Source organism: Fusarium oxysporum, chromosome 3, assembly GCF_000149955.1.
Source record: "Fusarium oxysporum f. sp. lycopersici 4287 chromosome 3, whole genome shotgun sequence".
In the NCBI taxonomy this organism is placed as follows: Eukaryota; Fungi; Ascomycota; class Sordariomycetes; order Hypocreales; family Nectriaceae; genus Fusarium; species Fusarium oxysporum.
This window is the reverse complement of record NC_030988.1, coordinates 329047-348413: the sequence shown is the minus strand read 5'-3', so window position 1 is coordinate 348413 and position 19367 is coordinate 329047. Positions and strand designations below refer to the sequence as shown.

Here is a 19367-nt window from a genome sequence, read left to right as displayed (position 1 = left end):
CTGTGGCTTATCAATTAATCCGCTTGGCAACTTCAATAACACTCGGAGGGGGAAAACGAGAGTATGAGTTATATACCAGATCTGCGGGGAGGGAAGACAGAGAGGTACGTACCAATAGAGAAAACGAAGGGGCGTTTCAGGCACCTTTACCACGTTCAGGTCAGAGCAAAGCTTGTCATGCATCTTCTCTTCCGGAAGGAAACTGGCGGACTTTAGCCCAGGCAATGTTTGGTACACTAGCCGCTGTTAGGTATAGTCCGCTACAACTGAGGAAGTCAACTACGCGTGAACGATTGAAGGTCTTGGTCAGTACTCAGAGGATTTTTCTGAGCATGGAAGATTCTATGATGGCGCCAGCGGAGAGAGCGGCGCAGCCGACCGGCTCCCTGACACTTGGGTACAATATTTCAGGTCGGAACCGACTTTGAACCACTGAAGTCATTTTCTGCGATGCTGCAGTGCAAATGCTGTAGCTGACGGTTACGCAGCAGTGTAAGGTCACAAAGATTGAGCCTACTGGTTGGATAAGACTCCCTACAGCTTACATCGGCTCAACCATCATGTCCCAAGCGCGTTCGCGACAAGTCTTTTGCCCAGATTACAAAGACCTGGCCTCCTACACAACGCAACCCGATATGAAAGCACTAATATTCACCAAACACAGACTTGACTAAATCTATAGTCTAACATTACTATTCCATCTGAGATAACCATCACATTCAGTTTGATGATGTCAGAACGATGGCTGGTGAAGAAGTTGATGTGCGAAAGTCAGCGCAGAGGGCGACTCCGCATTTTTGTCAATCTCAAGCTATCTGGACAAAGGTTGAACAAACCAAGCAGAAGGGTTTTGTGTTTCTGAATGGGACCTGTCTCGATCCTGCCCTCGTTATTACAGTTGCCAAATGGGGCCACGATGTTACAATCAACACTTGTCTTGCTAATGAGTCGAATTGATACAAGCGTGACCGCATGTCAACAAGACAAATAGTTTGATCCAAGCAATGGACAGCAGTGTAAAGATGCTAGAGGGGTACCTCAACAAGAATTGTTGCGACTATAGTGCGTTTTCATGGGCACTAAGGTCATTGCAGACATAGGCACATAAGATCTCGTTGGCCTGGAATCTTCCTTATTGCAACTTACACTGGCGGAAGTGTCTGCTGAAGAGGATCAAAACATCAGTTATTGTAGCAGGCCTCGCAGTATGCCCGCCGCCTCGGTGAGAGCAACTATGCTGTTACGCTGCAACACTGTACTGTGAGGTTATTCAGGCATACGTCTTAAATTAGTTGGGGTCATTCTATATATGATGCGTTATGCCATCCATCCAGTCGTGTGGGTAGATACTGGTTGCCAAGAGAAACTATCCATATACTTTTTCCCGTCGGAACAAGTGGTTAGATGTCAAAGATTAAGTGCCTGATTAACCAGCATCATCGGGCCTAGCTCTTCTCCTTTCAATGAACCCACCACTATGTCTAAGCACAACCGTGTACCCTTGAACTAATTGATCACAAGTTCTTATTCTTCCACCAAACATGAGAAACCTCATTGTTGTGCTGGGAAAACACTGTGTTCTTTTTCAGTTTTAAGCCCAAATCGTGAAAATGTTCGAGAAAATATGCTTTACTATATAGAAAATCACATCTGGCTTGCAGCCACATCCATGTTTATAACACAGTTGAAAGTCTCCTTAATCAGGTTTGCAGCCTGTATCGCTGCTTTTAACTACATCCATGTCAACTAACAGACACACTATTCGCTGTCACCAAGAAGCGAATCTGGCCTCCTTTATCCATCATAGCTCTCTGTTACCGTCCCATGATCTGTCAATATATCATAACGTACATGATAAGCGAGTGTCACAGACAAGCGAGTGTCACAAAAATCCCTCAATCTGCATCCTCTCTATCTAATCAATCAATTGTTGACCACCTAGTATGTCCCAAGCTAATGACGAAGCTAGAATCCTTCTAGCTCTTCGAGCTCTCCAAAATAACCCAAAACTAAGTATCCGACGCGCCGCAGCGATCTATGAAGTCCACTACCGTACCTTACATCGCCGACAGAAGGGTATACAGTCTCGACGCGAGACCATACCTAATTCGCGCCGGCTGTCTGATCTAGAAGAACAGATTATAATTCAATTCATCCTAGAACTACACGCGCGAGGGTTTCCCCCGCGACTGCGTGGTGTGGAAGAAATGGCCAATAGATTGCTCGCCGACCGTGACGCGTCACCCGTCGGCAAGCGATGGGCTTCCAACTTCGTCAAGCGACAACCAGAACTCAAGACGCGTTTTCAGCGCAGATATGACTATCAGAGGGCCAAATGTGAAGATCCGACCGTTATTCGAACTAGTTCAGGCTCGTAGAGAACACAATCGCGAAATATGGCATCCGATCAGATGAAATCTACAACTTTGACGAGACTGGCTTTATGATGGGCGTTATTGCAAGTGGCATGGTTGTTACAGGTGCAGAAAGGCGTGGAACGGCGAAATCAGTGCAGCCTGGAAATCGGGAATGGATTACTGTCATTCAAGCAATCAACGCGGAAGGTCGAGCGATCGCGCCGTTCATCGTAGGTGCGGGCCAGTATCATCTCGCTAACTGGTATCGAGAAAGTAACCTGCCGGGCGACTGGGCTATCACCACGACCCAAAATGGCTGGACGGATAATGAGACGGGTCTTGAATGGCTAAAACACTTTGATCGGTGTACAGCCAAGCGATCGAACAGTCGCTATCGTCTTCTAATCCTTGATGGCCACGAAAGTCACCACTCCGTTGACTTTGAGAGATATTGTAAGGAGAACAAGATCATCACGCTCTGTATGCCACCTCATTCATCTCATCTACTACAGCCCCTTGACGTCTGGTGCTTTAGTCTACTGAAGAAGGCTCATGGTCGAGAAATCGAGCATCTGATCCGATGCTCCATAACCCACGTTTCCAAGATCGAGTTTTTCCCGGCCTTTTACGCGGCATTTCAAGTCACCATGACAGAAAGAAATATCAAGGCAGCTTTTAGGGGAGCTGGCTTGGTTCCTCTCGACCCGGAAAGTGTGGTCTCGAAGCTTGATGTGCAGCTACGGACTCCAACGCCGGTGGGAGAGGAGGCCAGACCCTCGACCCCATGGGTTTCAAAGACACCTAAGACGGTGCTTGAGGCTCAGTCTCAGTCTGAGTATCTTGAGAGACGAATCAGACGGCATCATAGCAGCTCTCCAGAGTCAATTATAGAAACTATGAGGTCTCTTACTAAGGCAGTGAAGGGAAATATGCATGAAATGGCATTAATGAGGGCTGAGCTCCAAGACCTTCGACAAGCAAATGAGATACTAAGCCGCCGGCGGAGGACAAAAAATACCAGACTACAGAAAAGAGGGGTAATGACGGTAGAGGCAGGCAGGCAAGCAATTGATCAGGTGAGTGGGGATGGGCAAGTAGAGGGCGAACCGTCGGAAAGTGGTGGTCAAGGAAGGTCAGCGCGACCGAATGTTCGGCGCTGTGGAGTATGTGGCAAGACCGGGCATAATGCAAGAAGATGCCAGATTATTGTTTCAGTGTCTGAGAAGGAGTATAGCAATTAGTGTCAACTGATGAGGAATTTTATTGTGTTTTGTGGTGATTTCCATCTTGAACGCTGATATTTTTTTGTGACACTCACTTGTCTGTGACACTCGCTTATCATGTACGTTAAATGAACGGACTATATGTTATGTGAGACGTTTGAAAGGGTCCTGTTTTTACTCATCAAGCCAGGTGGCGGCAAGCAAACTTGTCGCACTGGATGTGCTTAAAATGGATTGAAGGTGGGGTCATTCATAATGAGCAGCAGTAGTGAGTTAATTGGTTCTATCTTCTCTGTGGGGTATTCCATCCCACAGGTTTTACTTTAAATCACCTAGCTTGATTACTAAGGGCTGTTGTTCCTGACAAAACTCCACTCAAGGGCCATTCCTGGCCAATCATAAAACCCCAGTTTGATGACGTAGGGATAAGCGCGAAGTGACAATGCAGGCCGCCCGCGGCTCATTTCTCAAAGACAACTGGGGCTATGCTAAACTGATGCGAAATCGTAGGTTCATTACACTGATCCTCGCAACGATCTCTTCTTTCTTCCCTCATCTGTCATACTTTTTCTTTGCCCTGTCATTGCGCGGCTCATTGCCTATATCTGCAAGCCCCTCCTTCTCTCCACTCTCGACGCGTCAAAACGCCACAATGGGCAGTCGCAAGAGATCGCGATCTGTTGGTGAGGATGTTGTTTATATTGCGCAGTAGTGCTGGGTGAAAATGTATTTTTATGAAACTTGGTTGTTCATTATTGAGCTGAGAGTTATTCTCGGGTTTATATCTCTAGATGATTGTATCTAGGACTTTGAACTTTAAATCTAGGACTTTCAGACTAACAGTCTGAATCCTGAAGGGAAGGGGATTCCCGGATTTTCCAACACGCCCCCATCCACCTTGTCTTCAGGGCACAGAGTCATCGTGGACTTCAGTACTCCAAATAATACGACCTGCTTCCTCGATCGGACATGCACTGACTCGAATTGCTTCTAGAAAGTGACCGTGGCTGACGGCGTTCAATGGTTTAGTGAGTCCGTCTGCTACCTGCTCATGTGTGCTGACGTATTGCACATCAATATTCCCGGCTTCAACTTCTTCTCGGATATGGTGCTCGGTTAACGGAATGTGCTTTGTCCGTTGGTGAAGCTCAGGGTTTCTGCATAGCTTTAGGGAACCCTGGTTGTCGCCGTTCAGTGGGATAGGCATATGTAGCGGAAGGAGCAGTTCAGAGAAGAGGTTCCTAGTCCAGGCCAATTCTCTGGCACACTGGGAGAGTGCTGTATATTCAGCCTCGGTAGTCGATAGTGCCACTGTTTCGTGCCGTTTGGCCCTCCATGAGACTGTAGATCCTTCAAGTTGAACAAGCCATCCAAACGTCGATCTTCCCGTAACAGTGTCGCCTTTCCAATCCGAGTCGGCCCAAGCTGTGATGCTCCAAGCGGATTCAGGATCTTTCTTGACGCCCCCAAGCACCAGGCCGTGGTCTCTTGTCTGCTGTAGATAGCGGAGACCTCTTTTGATCATTCGTGAATGTGTTGGTGATGGATTCGACATGTATCTTGAGAGTACCGAGAGTAGGAAAGCTAAATCGGGTCTGGTTTGGGTCATTCCATACATCAGCGAGCCGGTTTTCGAGCTATAGTCTTCTCGTTCTTCTGGAGAAGCCGAGTCGCCATTGTCTCTTGGTTGCAGTGTCGAGAGTGAATTTCGCTCCATCGGGGTCTTGACCGGTCGACAATCCTCTAAGCCGAATTTCTTCAGTATTCTGGTAAAATATGCATCCTGGGAAAGGTAGATCAGCCTTGAGTTCCTGTCTCGGGTTATTCTTACTCCAAGAAAATGGCTGGCGGGACCGAGATCAGTCATTGTGAAGATCTCTCCCAGGCGGGCTTTGTACCCTTGGATTGCTTCCTTGTTGCTGCCCATGATGAGGAAGTCATCCACATATGTGATGATGATCACTCCCGTTGTGGGATTGTGATATACGGCCGTGTCAGACGTTACTTGTCGAAAGTCAAGGGATTCCAAGGCCTCCTTCAGCTTCTTTTGCCATTGCCGAGGCGCCTGTTTGAGTCCATAGAGGGATTTGATCAGTTTGCAGATCTTCTCGGTTGAGAATCCTGGCGGACGGTCTTCTGGGTGTTGGTCGAAATACTCTACAAGCCCTTCCGGCATTTCGATGAAGACTTCTTCCTCGAGGTCCCCTTCCAGGAACGCCGTCGACACGTCCATCTGCTCAATCTCCCAGTCAAGACAGGCAGCAACGGTGAGGAGGATTCTCCAAGTCGCCGCTTTGGCAACAGAGGCAAAGGTCTGGTTGTAGTCAAAGCCGAACTGTTGTTCAAAGCCTCTGACCACCAGCCGCGCCTTGAACTTGTCGAGGTTGCCGTCCTCGTTTTTCTTGACCTTGAATACCCATTTGACGGTAAGTGGCCTATTGTGAGCTTGGTTGCGGTCCAGCATGCGCCAAGTTCCTTTCGTGAGGAGACTGCGCAGCTCACTGTGTATTGCTCTGAGCCAATGCTCCCTTTGCGGACCTTGAAGCGCTTCAGTCATTGTTTTGGGCTCAGTGATCACCTCTTTTCGGAGATCGGGCAGCTTAGCTGATGTCATGGATGTTGTCGTCTGTCCATGCTGAGGATTATGCACCTCAGCATGCTGAAGATTGTTCACTTCAGACCTTTGTGGCCTTGGAGTCTTTGTCTGCTCCGTGACGGACTGTGGCCGGCTTGAGATGGGAGCTCCGTTCTTGCGGATTTCCGGCTCAACATCATGCTCAGTTTCGGTCAGGAGTTCTGTCTCCCCAACCTTTTCGTAGAATTGTACATTTGCAGAACGGACGATCTGATGTCCCTTCCTGCGAGAGGGCACCCAGCAGGTGTAGATCTGTGAACCTTCCATGCATAGGTAGATTCCAGCCTCTCCTCTTGGGCCAAACTTGTGTGATCTCAATCTTCGTTCCTGCGGTATGTGTATCGTGACTTGTGAGCCGCAGATTCGTTCTCCGGACAGATCCGGCTTGTTGTCTTGTCCGGGGAAGGCCTCGTTGAGAAAGCTTTCCATGGGAGTGAGGCCATCAATTGCCCTGGTGGCTGTCACGTTTGTCTTGCGCACCATATCTTCCAGGACCAATGGCCAGAGCTCTATCGGGATTCTTTCCGATTCCATGGTTGCTCTGACTTTGTCAAAGATGATGCGGTTAGAGCGCTCAGCAACTCCGTTAAATTCAGGAGTATATGGTGTCGTCTTGATGATCTTGACGCCGTGAGTGTACTCGAGGTTTTTGAGAGACGCACCATAGAGCTCAGAGCCGCCATCCATTTGGATTGCGTACACTCGGATGCCATACTGAGTTCGTATCTTGGAGATGAGCTGGCCTAGAAGTTCCGAAGCCATCCCCTTCCTCGTGAACGTGTAGGCCCATCTCATTCTATGCCTGTCATCTGTGGCAATCATTCCCCATCGTTCGCCTCTAATGCCCGGTGGATTGACTTTGAAGGTGTCAACATGAATGAACCCGGCCCTGGAGGCTCGTTTCCGTTTATTTCGCGGAGTCCATCGTAGGGCCTTTGCGATGTCGCAGGCGAGGCAGTAATTGAAAGGCTGATGGTCGTGGTGGCCGTCACAGTACATTCCTCTGGTCATTTTGGCAGTCTGTGACACCTGATATGCGTTAACATGGCCGAGTCTTCGGTGCCAAAGGTCGACATTCAGGCATTGGTTTGATGAAGCAGTGTGATGATTGCATGGTTCTGGCTGGAGTTCCGAGACGGCCTGGTTTGAAACAGTAGTCTTTCCGACCTCAGTGTTCACGTACAGACCGTCCCTTCCTATGCGGAGGAGACCAAAGACATCTCCTGTTGGGTCGTACATGTCGTTCCCGTCTATCCAGCCGCCGTTCTTGTATAGCCTGAGTCCTGACATGACATTTACCGGAAACTCAGGGATGAACAGCGTGTCTTTGAGGTTAATTGTGACCTGCTCACCCCATTTGTTTATGAAGCAAATTTTGACTGTCCCCTTACCGAATGGGTACACCTTCCCACCGCCCGTAACGAGGACCGTTCGGGTTGCAGGCTGCAGTTCTGTGAATAGGCTTTGGTCGTTGCAGATGTGGACTGATGAACCTGTGTCGAACAGCCATTCTGCGGTTGAAGAGATGTTATCAAGGGAGACTTTACACGTCTCTGTATTGTCCATAGGTAGCTCGTCTGAGACGCTGTCTTCAAGAATCAGAAAAGATCGCTCAACTGTCATGTGATTTGATTCCTTGATATGGAGATTCTTGGTGCTGTCGCGTTGAAGATCATGCTCCATGAGTTCCTTGGCGAGACGGACTGCCCAGTCGGGTCGCTTATCCTTATGGGCGAACCAACAATCATTTTCATGATGTCCTCTCTTCTTGCAGTTCGTGCAGGTATGTTCCTTGTTCTTGCCGACTCGATGATTGGTTTCCTGGCTAGACTTGTTCGCGGCTCGCTGGTTCTTTGAAGATCCTCTCCTCCGGCCACTTGCCTCTTGCTTTCTTGCGGCCGGGCCCTTCCTTCCAGTCTTTTTACTGTGAGCCCAGTACGTGGAGGCAGTACCATGACTGTCATCATCATCTGATGACCTGTTTTCATCAATGAGATCTTGCTGCATTGATCGTAGTGTTGGCGGATGCTCCGAGCGTAGGAGAGCGCGCTGTCTGGCAGTCCAGTCAGGGTACTCGTTCTCGCAGGCAGTCAGATAAACAACCTTTTTGAGGGTATCTGAGATTGGTTCTTTCTGCTCGAGGAGAAGTTTGACGAGTCGTTCAAAGTCGACATTAAATTGTGGAATTGTCTCGTAAGAGCTTGTTTTGATCCGGATGAACTGGTAAAGTGTTGTCTGCAGAAGAACTGGGCCCGTGCCAATACAATAGGCCTGGAGAAGGTTGAACATCTCCTGGGGATTCTCAATCCCGACTAGTTGACTGAGTGCTTCTCCAGTGCAGTTACCTCGGATGGAGACGGCAGCTTTTGCCGCCCTGATCTTTTGATCCATAGTCTGCTGTTCCTCGGGAGGGTAATCACCAAAGACAGCATCTTCGAGGCCATTGATCCGAAGAATGGCCTTCTGAGCTGGGCAATATTGCTCCCAATTGGAGGGGCCGCCTAGCTTGAGCTCTTGCGGAAGGAAAAGAGTATTCTTTTCAGAGATGACCGTGGTACTGTCATACATTGAGGATGGTGTGTGGTCTTGACCTGAAGCACCAGGTTGCGACGATTCGGATGCAGGCGATACTCTGATTGTGTTGCGAGTTCGCATGGTGGAAGGTGGGGCTCGTCGTGACGTCATCTTGAGTTGAAGTTAAAGTTTGGTTCTTTGATTCAGAAGAGAAACCCGGTGTTTGCTAACCCGGGCTCATAACCTGTTGTTTATATTGCGCAGTAGTGCTGGGTGAAAATGTATTTTTATGAAACTTGGTTGTTCATTATTGAGCTGAGAGTTATTCTCGGGTTTATATCTCTAGATGATTGTATCTAGGACTTTGAACTTTAAATCTAGGACTTTCAGACTAACAGTCTGAATCCTGAAGGGAAGGGGATTCCCGGATTTTCCAACAGAGGAGAAGCGCGCTTCTTGCCCTTTTACGATTTCTTACGCGACAGGTCCTTGGCGCGCCGAACAGGAACATCCCAAGAATAAGAAGCGGAAGCGCTACAGCCAAGATGATGATAAACGGGTTCAAATCCAAATCTCTCCCTTCTCACCAAAAGGCAGCTTCAAGACCCACGACTCCATGGATCTATACTATACGGTCGAGCCCGGCAAGCGATGGCAAGATATGACGAGCTACAACAGCTTTATCCGTGAGTATCTGATGAAACTTCGCCGTCGTCCGTACCGTATGGGGCTTATAGCTGATTCTTGGCAGTCAACAACGTCAAGTACTACAGCGAAGAGTTCGTTCAGGTTGCCAACGAGGTTACTATTGAGCTACAACAGGCTGAAAGTGATGGAAAAGGTAGTTTAGAGAAGAGCAATGATGCGGTGCTGCAGCACGTCTAACCGACTTTTCTAGTGGATATTATTAATGTTGTCAGTGTTACGGGGCCCGTCACCGTCAATCAATGGATTGAGTCCGATGACGAGGAGATTACAGATGAGCTTTATTGGCGTCAAGCATACGACTGCCGTACCTGGAGCTTTCCGTATGTTGCGTGGTACCTCATCTTGTCTCCGCAAGCGCTAATATGCATATAGTCGGTCGAACTTATATGCAAATGCCAAACTCCCGCCAACCCCGATAAGACCCTTATAGGATGCACGAGCTCGGAGTGCGGGAAATGGATGCATCAGGAATGTATGGCCCGCAACATTCTCATGCAAGTCTACGGACGACTGGGAACCGATAAATCTCATCGAACCGAGGGATCGACGGTGGAGAAAAAGAAGCCTGAGGAGGCAACGGATCCTCTATCGCCCATCGATGCCGAGGAGCAGAAGACCCAGTCTACGGTCAATGTTCGGGATGGGACAACTCCAGATAATATCCACGTCAAGAAGGCTGTTCGCGAAACCCGTCGTAAGACAGAAAGCCCAACAGCTGGGGCAACGCCCTCTAAGTTTATCGCCACCGCATCGGTTAAGGGATTAGCCAAGGGAGTCCGCAAGAAGAAGATCGCTGACTCCAAGCCATACCAAGGACTCTTTGAGGCCAACCTCAAGATGCAAGACGGCCCTACAGCGTGGGAGATCCGCGACCTGCGTGAAAACGTAACAGGTGGTGATAGGACTTGGACTGAAGAGGCCTCGTGTTTGGAATGCGGCGCTAATATCGACTAACTATTTCAGAAAAGGAGTATATGACTACACGGTTTTTGCTTATGTGAGTTGGCTTATCGAGGTTTTGGCGGCCGCGAGATTTGGGATTGCTTAGGCCAGTTATTTGATTCCACACGTGGCTCGTGGGGAAATCCGCGCCTGTAACATTATCATCTCGACGTCGTTGCGTACCCGATAAGGCTTGCACAGCGATAGGCAAAGGCCAATGGCCCTAAGTAGCCATACATAAATTCAATTAAAATATATAATAAGATGAATAATAATTTAAGAAAAGTCTTTTTGGATAGCATTGTATAATGAATTCTCTCATAGTCCTCAGTATAAATTAGAGCTTTTTTAGCGAACAGGGCTAATCTTGAGCTTTTGACTGGTTCAGATCACTGGATGAAAATCCCAAGATCAGGCGTCCTTCAGTCGCCTTGCCAGATCGCTATATAGCCTTCATAAACGCTTTCGCACCTTACTTCCCGTCCTCCAACCTGCTTCTATGTCTTTGGCATGCCAACAAAGCAGTTCTTCGTTATGTCAACCCCGATTTACACGCCAGTTCCAGTAGGGTAACCAGGGTACTGAAACCTCTAAAGAGCTCCATAGCAATCCACATCCAATTGTCAAGTCACCAAGAAAAGTGATATCCCATGAACGTTTACTGGAGTTTGAGAAAAAGTATCTTCCTGACTACGGTGAAGAGGAGAATGTAAGTCAACACAAATAGGTTTGAACAATGCAAATCGAAGCTGGCAAAAGCTTGGGCTAATCGGCATCTTAACTTTGATAATGTTGTCACTTCATGGGTCGAAGGCATCCAATGCTTACTTCAGAGTCATCTTCCTAATGGCACCGGATGCGTTTAAGGAGGTAGTAGTTGGGTGGAAAAGAGGCTAAGAAAAGTGATGATATCAGATGGAAAAGGTTCTTATAGAGCGGAAAGGAATTAAAAGGTCATGCAGTGAAGTTTGCCCCTGGTCGTCTTATAAAATATGAGTTATTTATAGACAGTACTGTGACAGGTCACGGTAAAGAACTCATATTTCTGTTTATTTATGCTGACAATAGAAAGTTAGCTATTTAGTTATCAGGGTCAGCAATACGTATGCTAGTTACGTTAAATACCAAGGCCCGAGTCCATTGAATCGAAGGGTTATGGCTTGGCGTGGCTAAGCTGTGCTATAATAAGTCACTATTTCCAAATTCAGCTACATCTTGTCAGTTGAACACATTTTAGCGTTTGGCACTATTTATATTAGTAATATTATCCCTCAGCCTTGTCTGCTGCCGACCTGAGTCCCTTCTAGCCTTTCATGCCGCTCTATGAGCTGCACTGACGGAGGTGATAATCTGTTCAGGATCCCTGGGGTCCAAACTTATTTTTTCTCTTGACCTGAAAGGGATAGTGAAAATGAGTGATGTTCAACTCCAAATCCTCACGTTTTCCGACAGGGCCACTTTGGTACTAAAATCCTGAATTGTTAAAGAACCGTGGGCACACCAAGGCAGCGAGTAAAAGTCAAACTCAACATTTCGAAGGTTTTACGCAGAGAGAATGACGCTAGTCATAGAGAGTGCTAAATTAAGACCTGTGGTCTATCATTTGCGTCAAACGAATGAGGTGCTTCGACGGTAACGTGGGGAGAAAGAAATCTGTCTAGAAAATAGAGCAAATATCATCTTGGAGGAGCCTACTACGTAACGGATGAGATGGACATAGATTTGAAGTTACTGGCTGGATCGTCAAAAGAATGTGATCGAGGCTAGTCGGCTCTAAGAATGATAGGTGGAAAGACTGTGGATAATGGAAGGACCTATGCTCGATAGTGACGAAGGATGACAGGAAAGAGTCCGTTTCACATTTATGTGGTGAGTCATCCTCAGGATCAGCACTGTGGAAGGCTAGCCAATGGATGGCCTAGAAGGCATTTGCGTACTCCCACTTCGGCTTACTTTGATCGTAAAGGTTAAAAGCTGTTCTATTCGCTGATATGTATTACAAATGAATATACATAATATATACATCGCTGCCTCGTCACAACCATTAGTGTTTATGTGGTAAATTACAGATTGTTAGCAGTAAGAAATACTATAAAAGCCGTATAACTATTAGCGTACCTACCTAATATAATACAGTTTCCTCAGGGGGTGATAAATTTTTCATCACCTCATTTTTCTTTCTCACGTTACGGAACGAAAAGTAGCTCATCCTGGTAGTTCAGATGTCATACAACACCAATGGATAGCCGCGTCTTAGGAAGCTACACAGGCCATGCGCCGTATAAGTGTCTCGCTCTTATGGGTTACCGTAACGTACGAGAAAGATTTAATCTATTGCAGCGCATACGAGCTGCCACAGTCCGCCGTCTACTTATGGACGTTACGTTCTGTACTGTAAGATGGAAATCGGGTGTTTAATCCGTACATTCTGTTCACTGTCCATCGCTCGGATCATAACAAGGGGTGTATCTATGATCTTCCTGTAAGGCAGTCTCAAGTGGCGCCGCGTCACTCAAAGCATTCAATGTGGAGATCTTGTACCTGAAAAAAGAACGATAGCATGATGCCTAGAATGAAAAGTGTAATATCTGGCATGATTTTGCTGCTCCCATAATAATTTATCCACGGCATGACAAAGGGATTTCGTAGACGACTTGGTTGGGTTAGAGGCGTTATTTCATGCAAGGACATATCGCCCAAAGTGGGGCTTGAACAACCTGATGTGGTTGGTTCTGACGTGGTCCGTTACACACAGGCGAGCCGTCTTGCTGTAACAAACAATGAAAAGCTGGGGACAGTTGGCGCTGTGCAAGAACAAACCGAAGAAAAGGACAGCAACGTAGGAGACAAAGCAAAAAGAAAATCCCATTTTACTCATCTTGCATTTCCATTTCCTCAACTTCTGGTCTTCCTACTTTACTGTATCATCAACCACGGCAGCAAATGGCATTCAAGCTCCGTTTTCGAGTTTCGCCCCCGCAGACACCTGAGGCGCACAAAGGGAAAGAAATGGAGCCCATCAATAATAGCGCACTCAAGGCCGCACGCCGGGTTCTTCGCTCGCTCGATCAGATGCCGCAATGGTTTCGGCATGGATTCAACAAGTGGATTCTCGGCGGCTATAGGGACATCTCAGGCTCGTTTCACGCTTCATTGTGCAGTTTGTTGTATGTCCATAATGAGTCGGTCAACATCTATTCCCACCTGATCCCGGCAATCTTTTTATTGCTCGGCCAGCACTACCATGCCAGCGGCTACTCAGGTATCACTGGTGCCGATTTCATTGCTTTCTCGATCTTCATGTTGTCAGCCGTCACGTGCCTGTTGTTGTCAGCAATGTATCACATCTTTATGAACCACTCCCAACGCATTGAACATTTATGCCTGCGACTAGACATGATGGGTGTAGTGATCTTTATACTGGGTGACCTTATCTTGGGGGTATACATGGTTTTCTGGTGTGAACCTTTCCTACGCAAAACCTACTGGTCCATGGTTAGTTAATCTCCTTGTGCAAAGTTTGATTTTTCCTTATTTCAGGCCTGATACTTGAGTCTAATACCTTTCTTCTCTCGGTCGGTAGATTGGAGCTTTGGGGACCTTAGCCATATTCGTAACAATGCATCCCAAGTTCCAGGGCCCAAAGTATCGCCTCTTCCGAACATTGGTGTTCGTGGCGACTGGCTTGTCCGGTGTTACGCCCTTGATCCATGGAATCAATGCGTTCGGCATGTCGCAGATGATGAGTAAAGCTTTTCCTTATACTCTAGCGAAAGCAGGCTGCCTTCTATTTGGGACTTGGTTTTACGTAGTAAGTCTCCCACTTTCACAGACAAGAGAGAAATCGGCCCTAACAAACGCGATTCTGAAGGCCAGGTTCCCTGAAAGTCTATATCCTGGAAAATATGATTTATGCGGTTCCCATTCGATCTTTCACGTCCTGGTGGTATGCGCCTTTGTGGTCCAGTTGATAGGGTATCTGGATGCTTTCGATTATGCCAACACAAATCTTACTTGCTCAACTCTTTGAGTTCTGTACATGTAGATTATAGCCACACGCACCGAATTCCAACCACTGGTTGTGTGATAGTGAAGAGCTAGGGGAGGAATTGCAAGTCGCAAGAGTTAACGTTAAGCTGCTAATATAGATAATAAACATAACGGTTGATTTTTCTTTTCTTCCTTTTCTTTCCTTTCCTTTTCCCAAGTATGGAAGCTTTTACCAAAAGCTTTCACGATAACCACAATTGTAAAGAGGAGCATTCGATCTGATCGCTGCTAGCCATGACTGACCCTTATCACCACAGCCTGTATCTAACGGTGCCACCCGCTGTTTTGGCCTTTAAGGATGGCTACGGCAACTGAAAGGTCCTGGGTGCCTATCAGGAATAAAAGATAAAAGGAAATGAATGAATTTCCTTCACCATCACAAAGAGTAGCCAGATCTAGGAGTTACCTTCCCTAGATTCGTGAAGCATCATCACGGACCTCGTTGATCCCATTCAGTATAGGGCATAATCTAAGCGCTATGACTCCTCAAAGTCAGACTATGCCTTGACAGTGCTTTGTATGAGTTGCTCGTCCACTTTCAGTCCAATATATTGCCAGATCAAAAGCTGGGCGAGAAGGCACGAGCACATACTCCGCTCTTGTATACTTTTTTATTAGTCTCTACCCGGTTTATAGCATTGTCTTACTCCACTTGTCTTAACTATACGTTTTTGCTTTCTTTTCCCATTATTACCAGTGAAAACAAAAACGGCCACTATTCTGCAGGGAATTGAGGCGGAAATTGGCTGTATGTTGCGTTTGATCAGAAGCTTTGGGTCAGGGAGCTTAAGTCTCAGTAACCCTATAGCGACTTGATTGAATAGTTCCATGTTTTCCACCTAGGCTATTAATACTTAGTAAGAAGCAATCATGAATTTCATGTACATTCAGAGCAACCCAGAGGGTATAAATAAGCACTTAGTATGTCTTCAAAATCAGGTAGAAGCGTAGTTTGTTATTGAAAAAAGAAGCTACTTACTATGTCTACTAACAATAGAAAGAGAGAAAAATATAATAATACCTTGTTACCATTAATAGCCGCAGATTAACATACTGATTTCGGCCAAGACTGTAGCATGATACGTACTAAATGTATTAGTTCGAAAGGCTTGTATTTACTATATAGTGGGCACGCAGATACTTAGTTCATAAACCTCAACTGTCGTGCTGTACAGTACTTATATGAAAATGAATCTCTTAATCTGGTTCTTCATCTATCCACTATTGAGCTTGGGTTGTGATGCGAACTACCGTTATGCGGTCTGGACACCTCGTCCAGGTGATACATTATTCAGTGACGTTGCGCTGGCCCTTCCAGATATAAACATGAAGGAGTTTGAAAAGTTGAACCCAGGAGTCGACCGGAATAAACTTCGCACTGATCCTGCGTCACCATACAAACTTCCCTACAGCCCGCAGATGAAAATCATTCCCCCGGCTGTATGGTCCGGGGACTGCCCTAAAACTCTCCTGCTGGATGGAGAACAGCAAGCACTAAGTCACACTCAATACGTAACAACGCCGACGCCCCCTAAAATTGGCCATCACAGAACTGGAGCCACAACTATCACAGGTTATAGTGAAGAAATTACTGCTATTGCGTCAACAGAATTGTCTACTAGCACCGAACCAGCTGGTAGTGGAGCAACAGACGATGCCCAGGATTCGACAGTCAATCCAACGACTGGATCAGCTACAGAGCCAAAAGAGACAATCAGCTCGATCGCTACATCGGAAAAACCAGCATCGACATTCCGTACAGTCACTGGGCCAACTTCTACGTACAGACTTAGTCCGACCAGCATCTCAAAACGAGAAGCAGGGAAACCAGAACCTGCTTGCTATGAAGATAATAGCTCTACCTTGCAAGAGGAAGTAAGGTTAAAAATGGAACAATCATTTTGTAATGCGTTTAAGGAAGTGCCTTTTACTTACTCAGACTGGAAGAAAATTTCTCATGAAAAAGAAATTGAGATCGGGATAAGTTTCGTTAAGGATAGCCAGTATTGTCAGAACTTTAAAGTGGACGACATGATATGCAAAGGATACCTTGAAGGGATTGAAGGTAAATGCAAGAGGCCCGGAGGCTTCGTATGGGATGAGTGTATTCTTATTTCGATTGAAACGTATAAAGCTGAATAGGGCCTATTAGTACCGCGAGTTTCGAATTACCGGTACCTAACTATGTCTAGAAGCTGTCTTGTATGTAGAGAAGAGAAATGTCTTAGGAATCTGTAATACAATTGATATTGTACCTTCTTTATGCCAGCTTGCAGCCGTACCCCGCCGAGACTCTTACAATATTCGGCTACTCAACTATGGCAGCTGTCCCCCCATGGAGGAACTCTTGAAGTGATATAAATGTTATCAGCAATTTATCGTAAGTCAAATTGATCAAAGTCTAAGCCTCTGGGAACCAAGGCCATCTACGAGGCAAGTCGTTGATCTACACTTTCAACAAGACCATCCTGGAGGGCATTCTCCTGCCTCTAGAGCACAGCTGATATCTTAGTCAGTAAGGGTTCTTACGGATGTCCTTATAACCCATGGTGGTATCTTCCAAGGGGCTTTGATTGCCAGTCCAACACCTGAAGCCTTTACACACTGCATTGACTCGATTGCAATCGCGACCATGTTTCAGCATTGGCCTTCCGGTCATTATGCCTTGAGCCAGCGGTACACGGTAGCCTCAATATGATTTCATCGTTTTCCTGAGGCATTGTAACAACTATATACACCAATGCGCTCGGAACCATATACTTAGTCTCTTATACGTAAGGAGAAGAACGATTTCAAAGTCCAGCACCATGTTGCTATGTGCCAATTGAGCCTTCGTTATGCATAGTTGTGTCTATAGAGTAATAACTCTTTGAAGTGACTTGAACATTCCTCAGTTCCTTGCCCTGCCATTTCAGTTCGCAATCTTCACTGGTTGTGCTGGGGTCAAACATTTCCTTTAGGGTTTTCCTCTCCGTCGTTGTATCTTTGTACCTTTGTCTAGGCGTGCGGCTTCTAGATCCTTGGTCCTCCTGCTATCGACGATTGGGTCATTGATGTCTAAATTCTGTGTAAGAGTAAGGAGGGTTTTGAATATAGTCGTATAGGTTTTCAACAATGTATCGGGAAAAACTTTTCTACCCTTGTATGTTATCTTTCTGAGCTCTTTATTGGCCCCTCGGCTCTTCATAGACTTTTCAGAATAGCCCTTAATGACCTGTTCCAACAACTCTAGGTTGCCTTTGCCGACGGTTCTTCGGGAAAAGATTCGGCTGCCTTCTCGCAATCTTTCCACGTCTACTGTTCTCTTACTAGCAAATAACATCGTGCATAGATGAAAGATCAGACTTGCTCTGAGGCGCTCGAGATCTGTACGAACGGTGTCACTACCAAGCGCATGCTCTTCTTTGAGTTTCCTCGAACCCATAGGGTTATCGGCACTCTCATGAAGCACTTCATGGCCTTCCACTGCTAACGTTGTGGAAGCTTCTTGGATCCCTGTTTGGGTAAAAGCCGATTTGACACAGGGTCTTAGACCCGAAACAGGGCTACTGAGCGGTAAGTCACCCCCGTGCGTAGAATCAGGGTTGTGTTTGCCATCAGCAGATCTTGATTGACGTTGGCCATTTGGAGTCGGGATCGCCCCGGATTCCCGATCTTTTGGGGTCAAGAACTCCATGTTCAGTTCCGACAATGGAGTTACTACTTCGTTCGTGTCTGGTACGAATGTAGACCGGGCCTTTTCTGGGCGGATCACCCTCCCATCATCGAGCTTGGCTTGTGCAAGCGATGATTGCAAGTCATCAATCCTATGCCGCACACGCTCGATAAGCAGTTTTAGCCTCTCTGTGACTGGCACCTTGCCTAGGAACCGCTCTTCCAGCACTGCAGAAAATGGTTGTCCAGATGGCGGCGGAAAAGTGCTTGTGAAGTACATGATATTCTTCTCAATCTGACTAAGCTCTTCACGTAGGCCGTCCAGCTCGTCACGGCGGTCTTGATTTCTATTGGGCTTGGAAGTGGCCTCTTCTGCAGGCTTCTGGTTGATCCAGGCATTACTGCTCAGTCGAAGAAATTCAGCCATATCACCTTGTCGCGAATGAACTTCAGCTTCTGAGTCTTTCATGCGTCTTTGAAGTTTTCCCACTTCCTCAACAAGCCAGTCCATCGTATCTTTTAGGCCGTTAAATTTACAATCTCTCTCTGTAGCACTACTCTGAATCTTCTGTACTTCGACCATGAACCTGTCTTTCTCGCAAAGTTGGGCAATAATACGATTAAGATCGTTTACCTGACTCTCCAGCTTGGGGAAGTTATTACTCTCATCCAGTTGTTTGTTTTTCGTAGGGGTGAAGTATGAAGAACTCCTCCTTTCATCGCAGGCAATCTGCTGTTGTGTCATTGCTTTCTGCATCTCGATGAGCTTTGACATGATATTCCGTAGGTCAGAAGGCAAGCTCTCTATAATAATGTCCGTTTGTTTCACGTCTCCTTGACAAGTCATGGTTTTGGCCTTGGTGTCATAGGCATCCTTCTCTGTGCCCAGGCCATGGCTTTTGTCTTTGAGCTCTGAGCCAAGTGCTCGAATCTGCTCATGGAGCTCATGGATTTGCTTCTTGAGCTGTTCTATTTCTAATACAGGTAATCGTTCGGATAGCCTTTTGCGCTCTGCTTCGTAGTTGATTTTACATGTCAGCAACTCATTGGTTGCCTCGCGGTATTCTTTATCCTTTTCTTTAATGTCTCTGTTGAGCTGACTCGTTTGTTCTGTCAGGTGACTAATTTCCCCGCACAGTTTTTCCGCTGTTTCTTCGCTGAGGTAGTCAACACGAGATATCAACTTATTCATTTCTTCGACACCCGTGGCAAATCTTGTTGCTTTTCAACATTATCTTTGAATGCGTATGTGTTTGTTTATCGATGGCGCGCTTGAGATCCTCG

The 19367-nt window shown here is 46.6% G+C and overlaps 5 protein-coding genes across 5 annotated transcripts; 4 read left to right on the top strand and 1 right to left on the bottom strand.

The window, feature by feature from the left end:
- Window positions 1–741: 741 nt before the first annotated feature.
- On the top strand, window positions 742–957 carry FOXG_20871 (uncharacterized protein; the record flags this gene model as incomplete). The annotated part of the gene is made up of 1 exon (XM_018401189.1): window positions 742–957. The coding sequence occupies one exon, from the start codon at window positions 742–744 to the stop codon at window positions 955–957; it is 216 nt and encodes a 71-aa protein (XP_018251709.1).
- Window positions 958–9345: 8388 nt separating this feature from the next.
- Window positions 9346–10391, top strand: FOXG_12426 (uncharacterized protein; the record flags this gene model as incomplete). Its single annotated transcript, XM_018392207.1, has 4 exons — window positions 9346–9415; window positions 9481–9570; window positions 9628–9757; window positions 9878–10391. 4 exons carry the CDS (start codon window positions 9346–9348, stop codon window positions 10389–10391), a joined length of 804 nt encoding a protein of 267 aa, XP_018251708.1.
- Window positions 10392–13207: 2816 nt separating this feature from the next.
- FOXG_12425 (uncharacterized protein) lies at window positions 13208–14547 on the top strand. Its single transcript, XM_018392206.1, has 3 exons — window positions 13208–13874; window positions 13963–14190; window positions 14251–14547. Exons 1-3 carry the CDS (start codon window positions 13323–13325, stop codon window positions 14407–14409), a joined length of 939 nt encoding a protein of 312 aa, XP_018251707.1. The 5' UTR covers window positions 13208–13322; the 3' UTR covers window positions 14410–14547.
- A 1014-nt stretch (window positions 14548–15561) lies between these two features.
- On the top strand, window positions 15562–16765 carry FOXG_20870 (uncharacterized protein). Its single transcript, XM_018401188.1, has one exon. It carries the CDS (start codon window positions 15612–15614, stop codon window positions 16569–16571), a length of 960 nt encoding a protein of 319 aa, XP_018251706.1. The 5' UTR covers window positions 15562–15611; the 3' UTR covers window positions 16572–16765.
- A 360-nt stretch (window positions 16766–17125) lies between these two features.
- On the bottom strand, window positions 17126–19279 carry FOXG_12424 (uncharacterized protein). Its single transcript, XM_018392205.1, has one exon. It carries the CDS (start codon window positions 19273–19275, stop codon window positions 17386–17388), a length of 1890 nt encoding a protein of 629 aa, XP_018251705.1. The 5' UTR covers window positions 19276–19279; the 3' UTR covers window positions 17126–17385.
- Between the last annotated feature and the right edge of the window lie 88 nt (window positions 19280–19367).

Coding starts and splice junctions, on each gene's coding strand:
- FOXG_12425 (XM_018392206.1), top strand. CDS start 13,323: ATGGCATTCAAGCTCCGTTTTCGAGTTTCGCCCCCGCAGACACCTGAG. Junction 13,875..13,962: donor GCAAAACCTACTGGTCCATG/GTTAGTTAATCT, acceptor CTCGGTCGGTAG/ATTGGAGCTTTGGGGACCTT. Junction 14,191..14,250: donor TTGGGACTTGGTTTTACGTA/GTAAGTCTCCCA, acceptor GCGATTCTGAAG/GCCAGGTTCCCTGAAAGTCT.
- FOXG_20870 (XM_018401188.1), top strand. CDS start 15,612: ATGAAAATGAATCTCTTAATCTGGTTCTTCATCTATCCACTATTGAGC.
- FOXG_12424 (XM_018392205.1), bottom strand. CDS start 19,275: ATGAATAAGTTGATATCTCGTGTTGACTACCTCAGCGAAGAAACAGCG.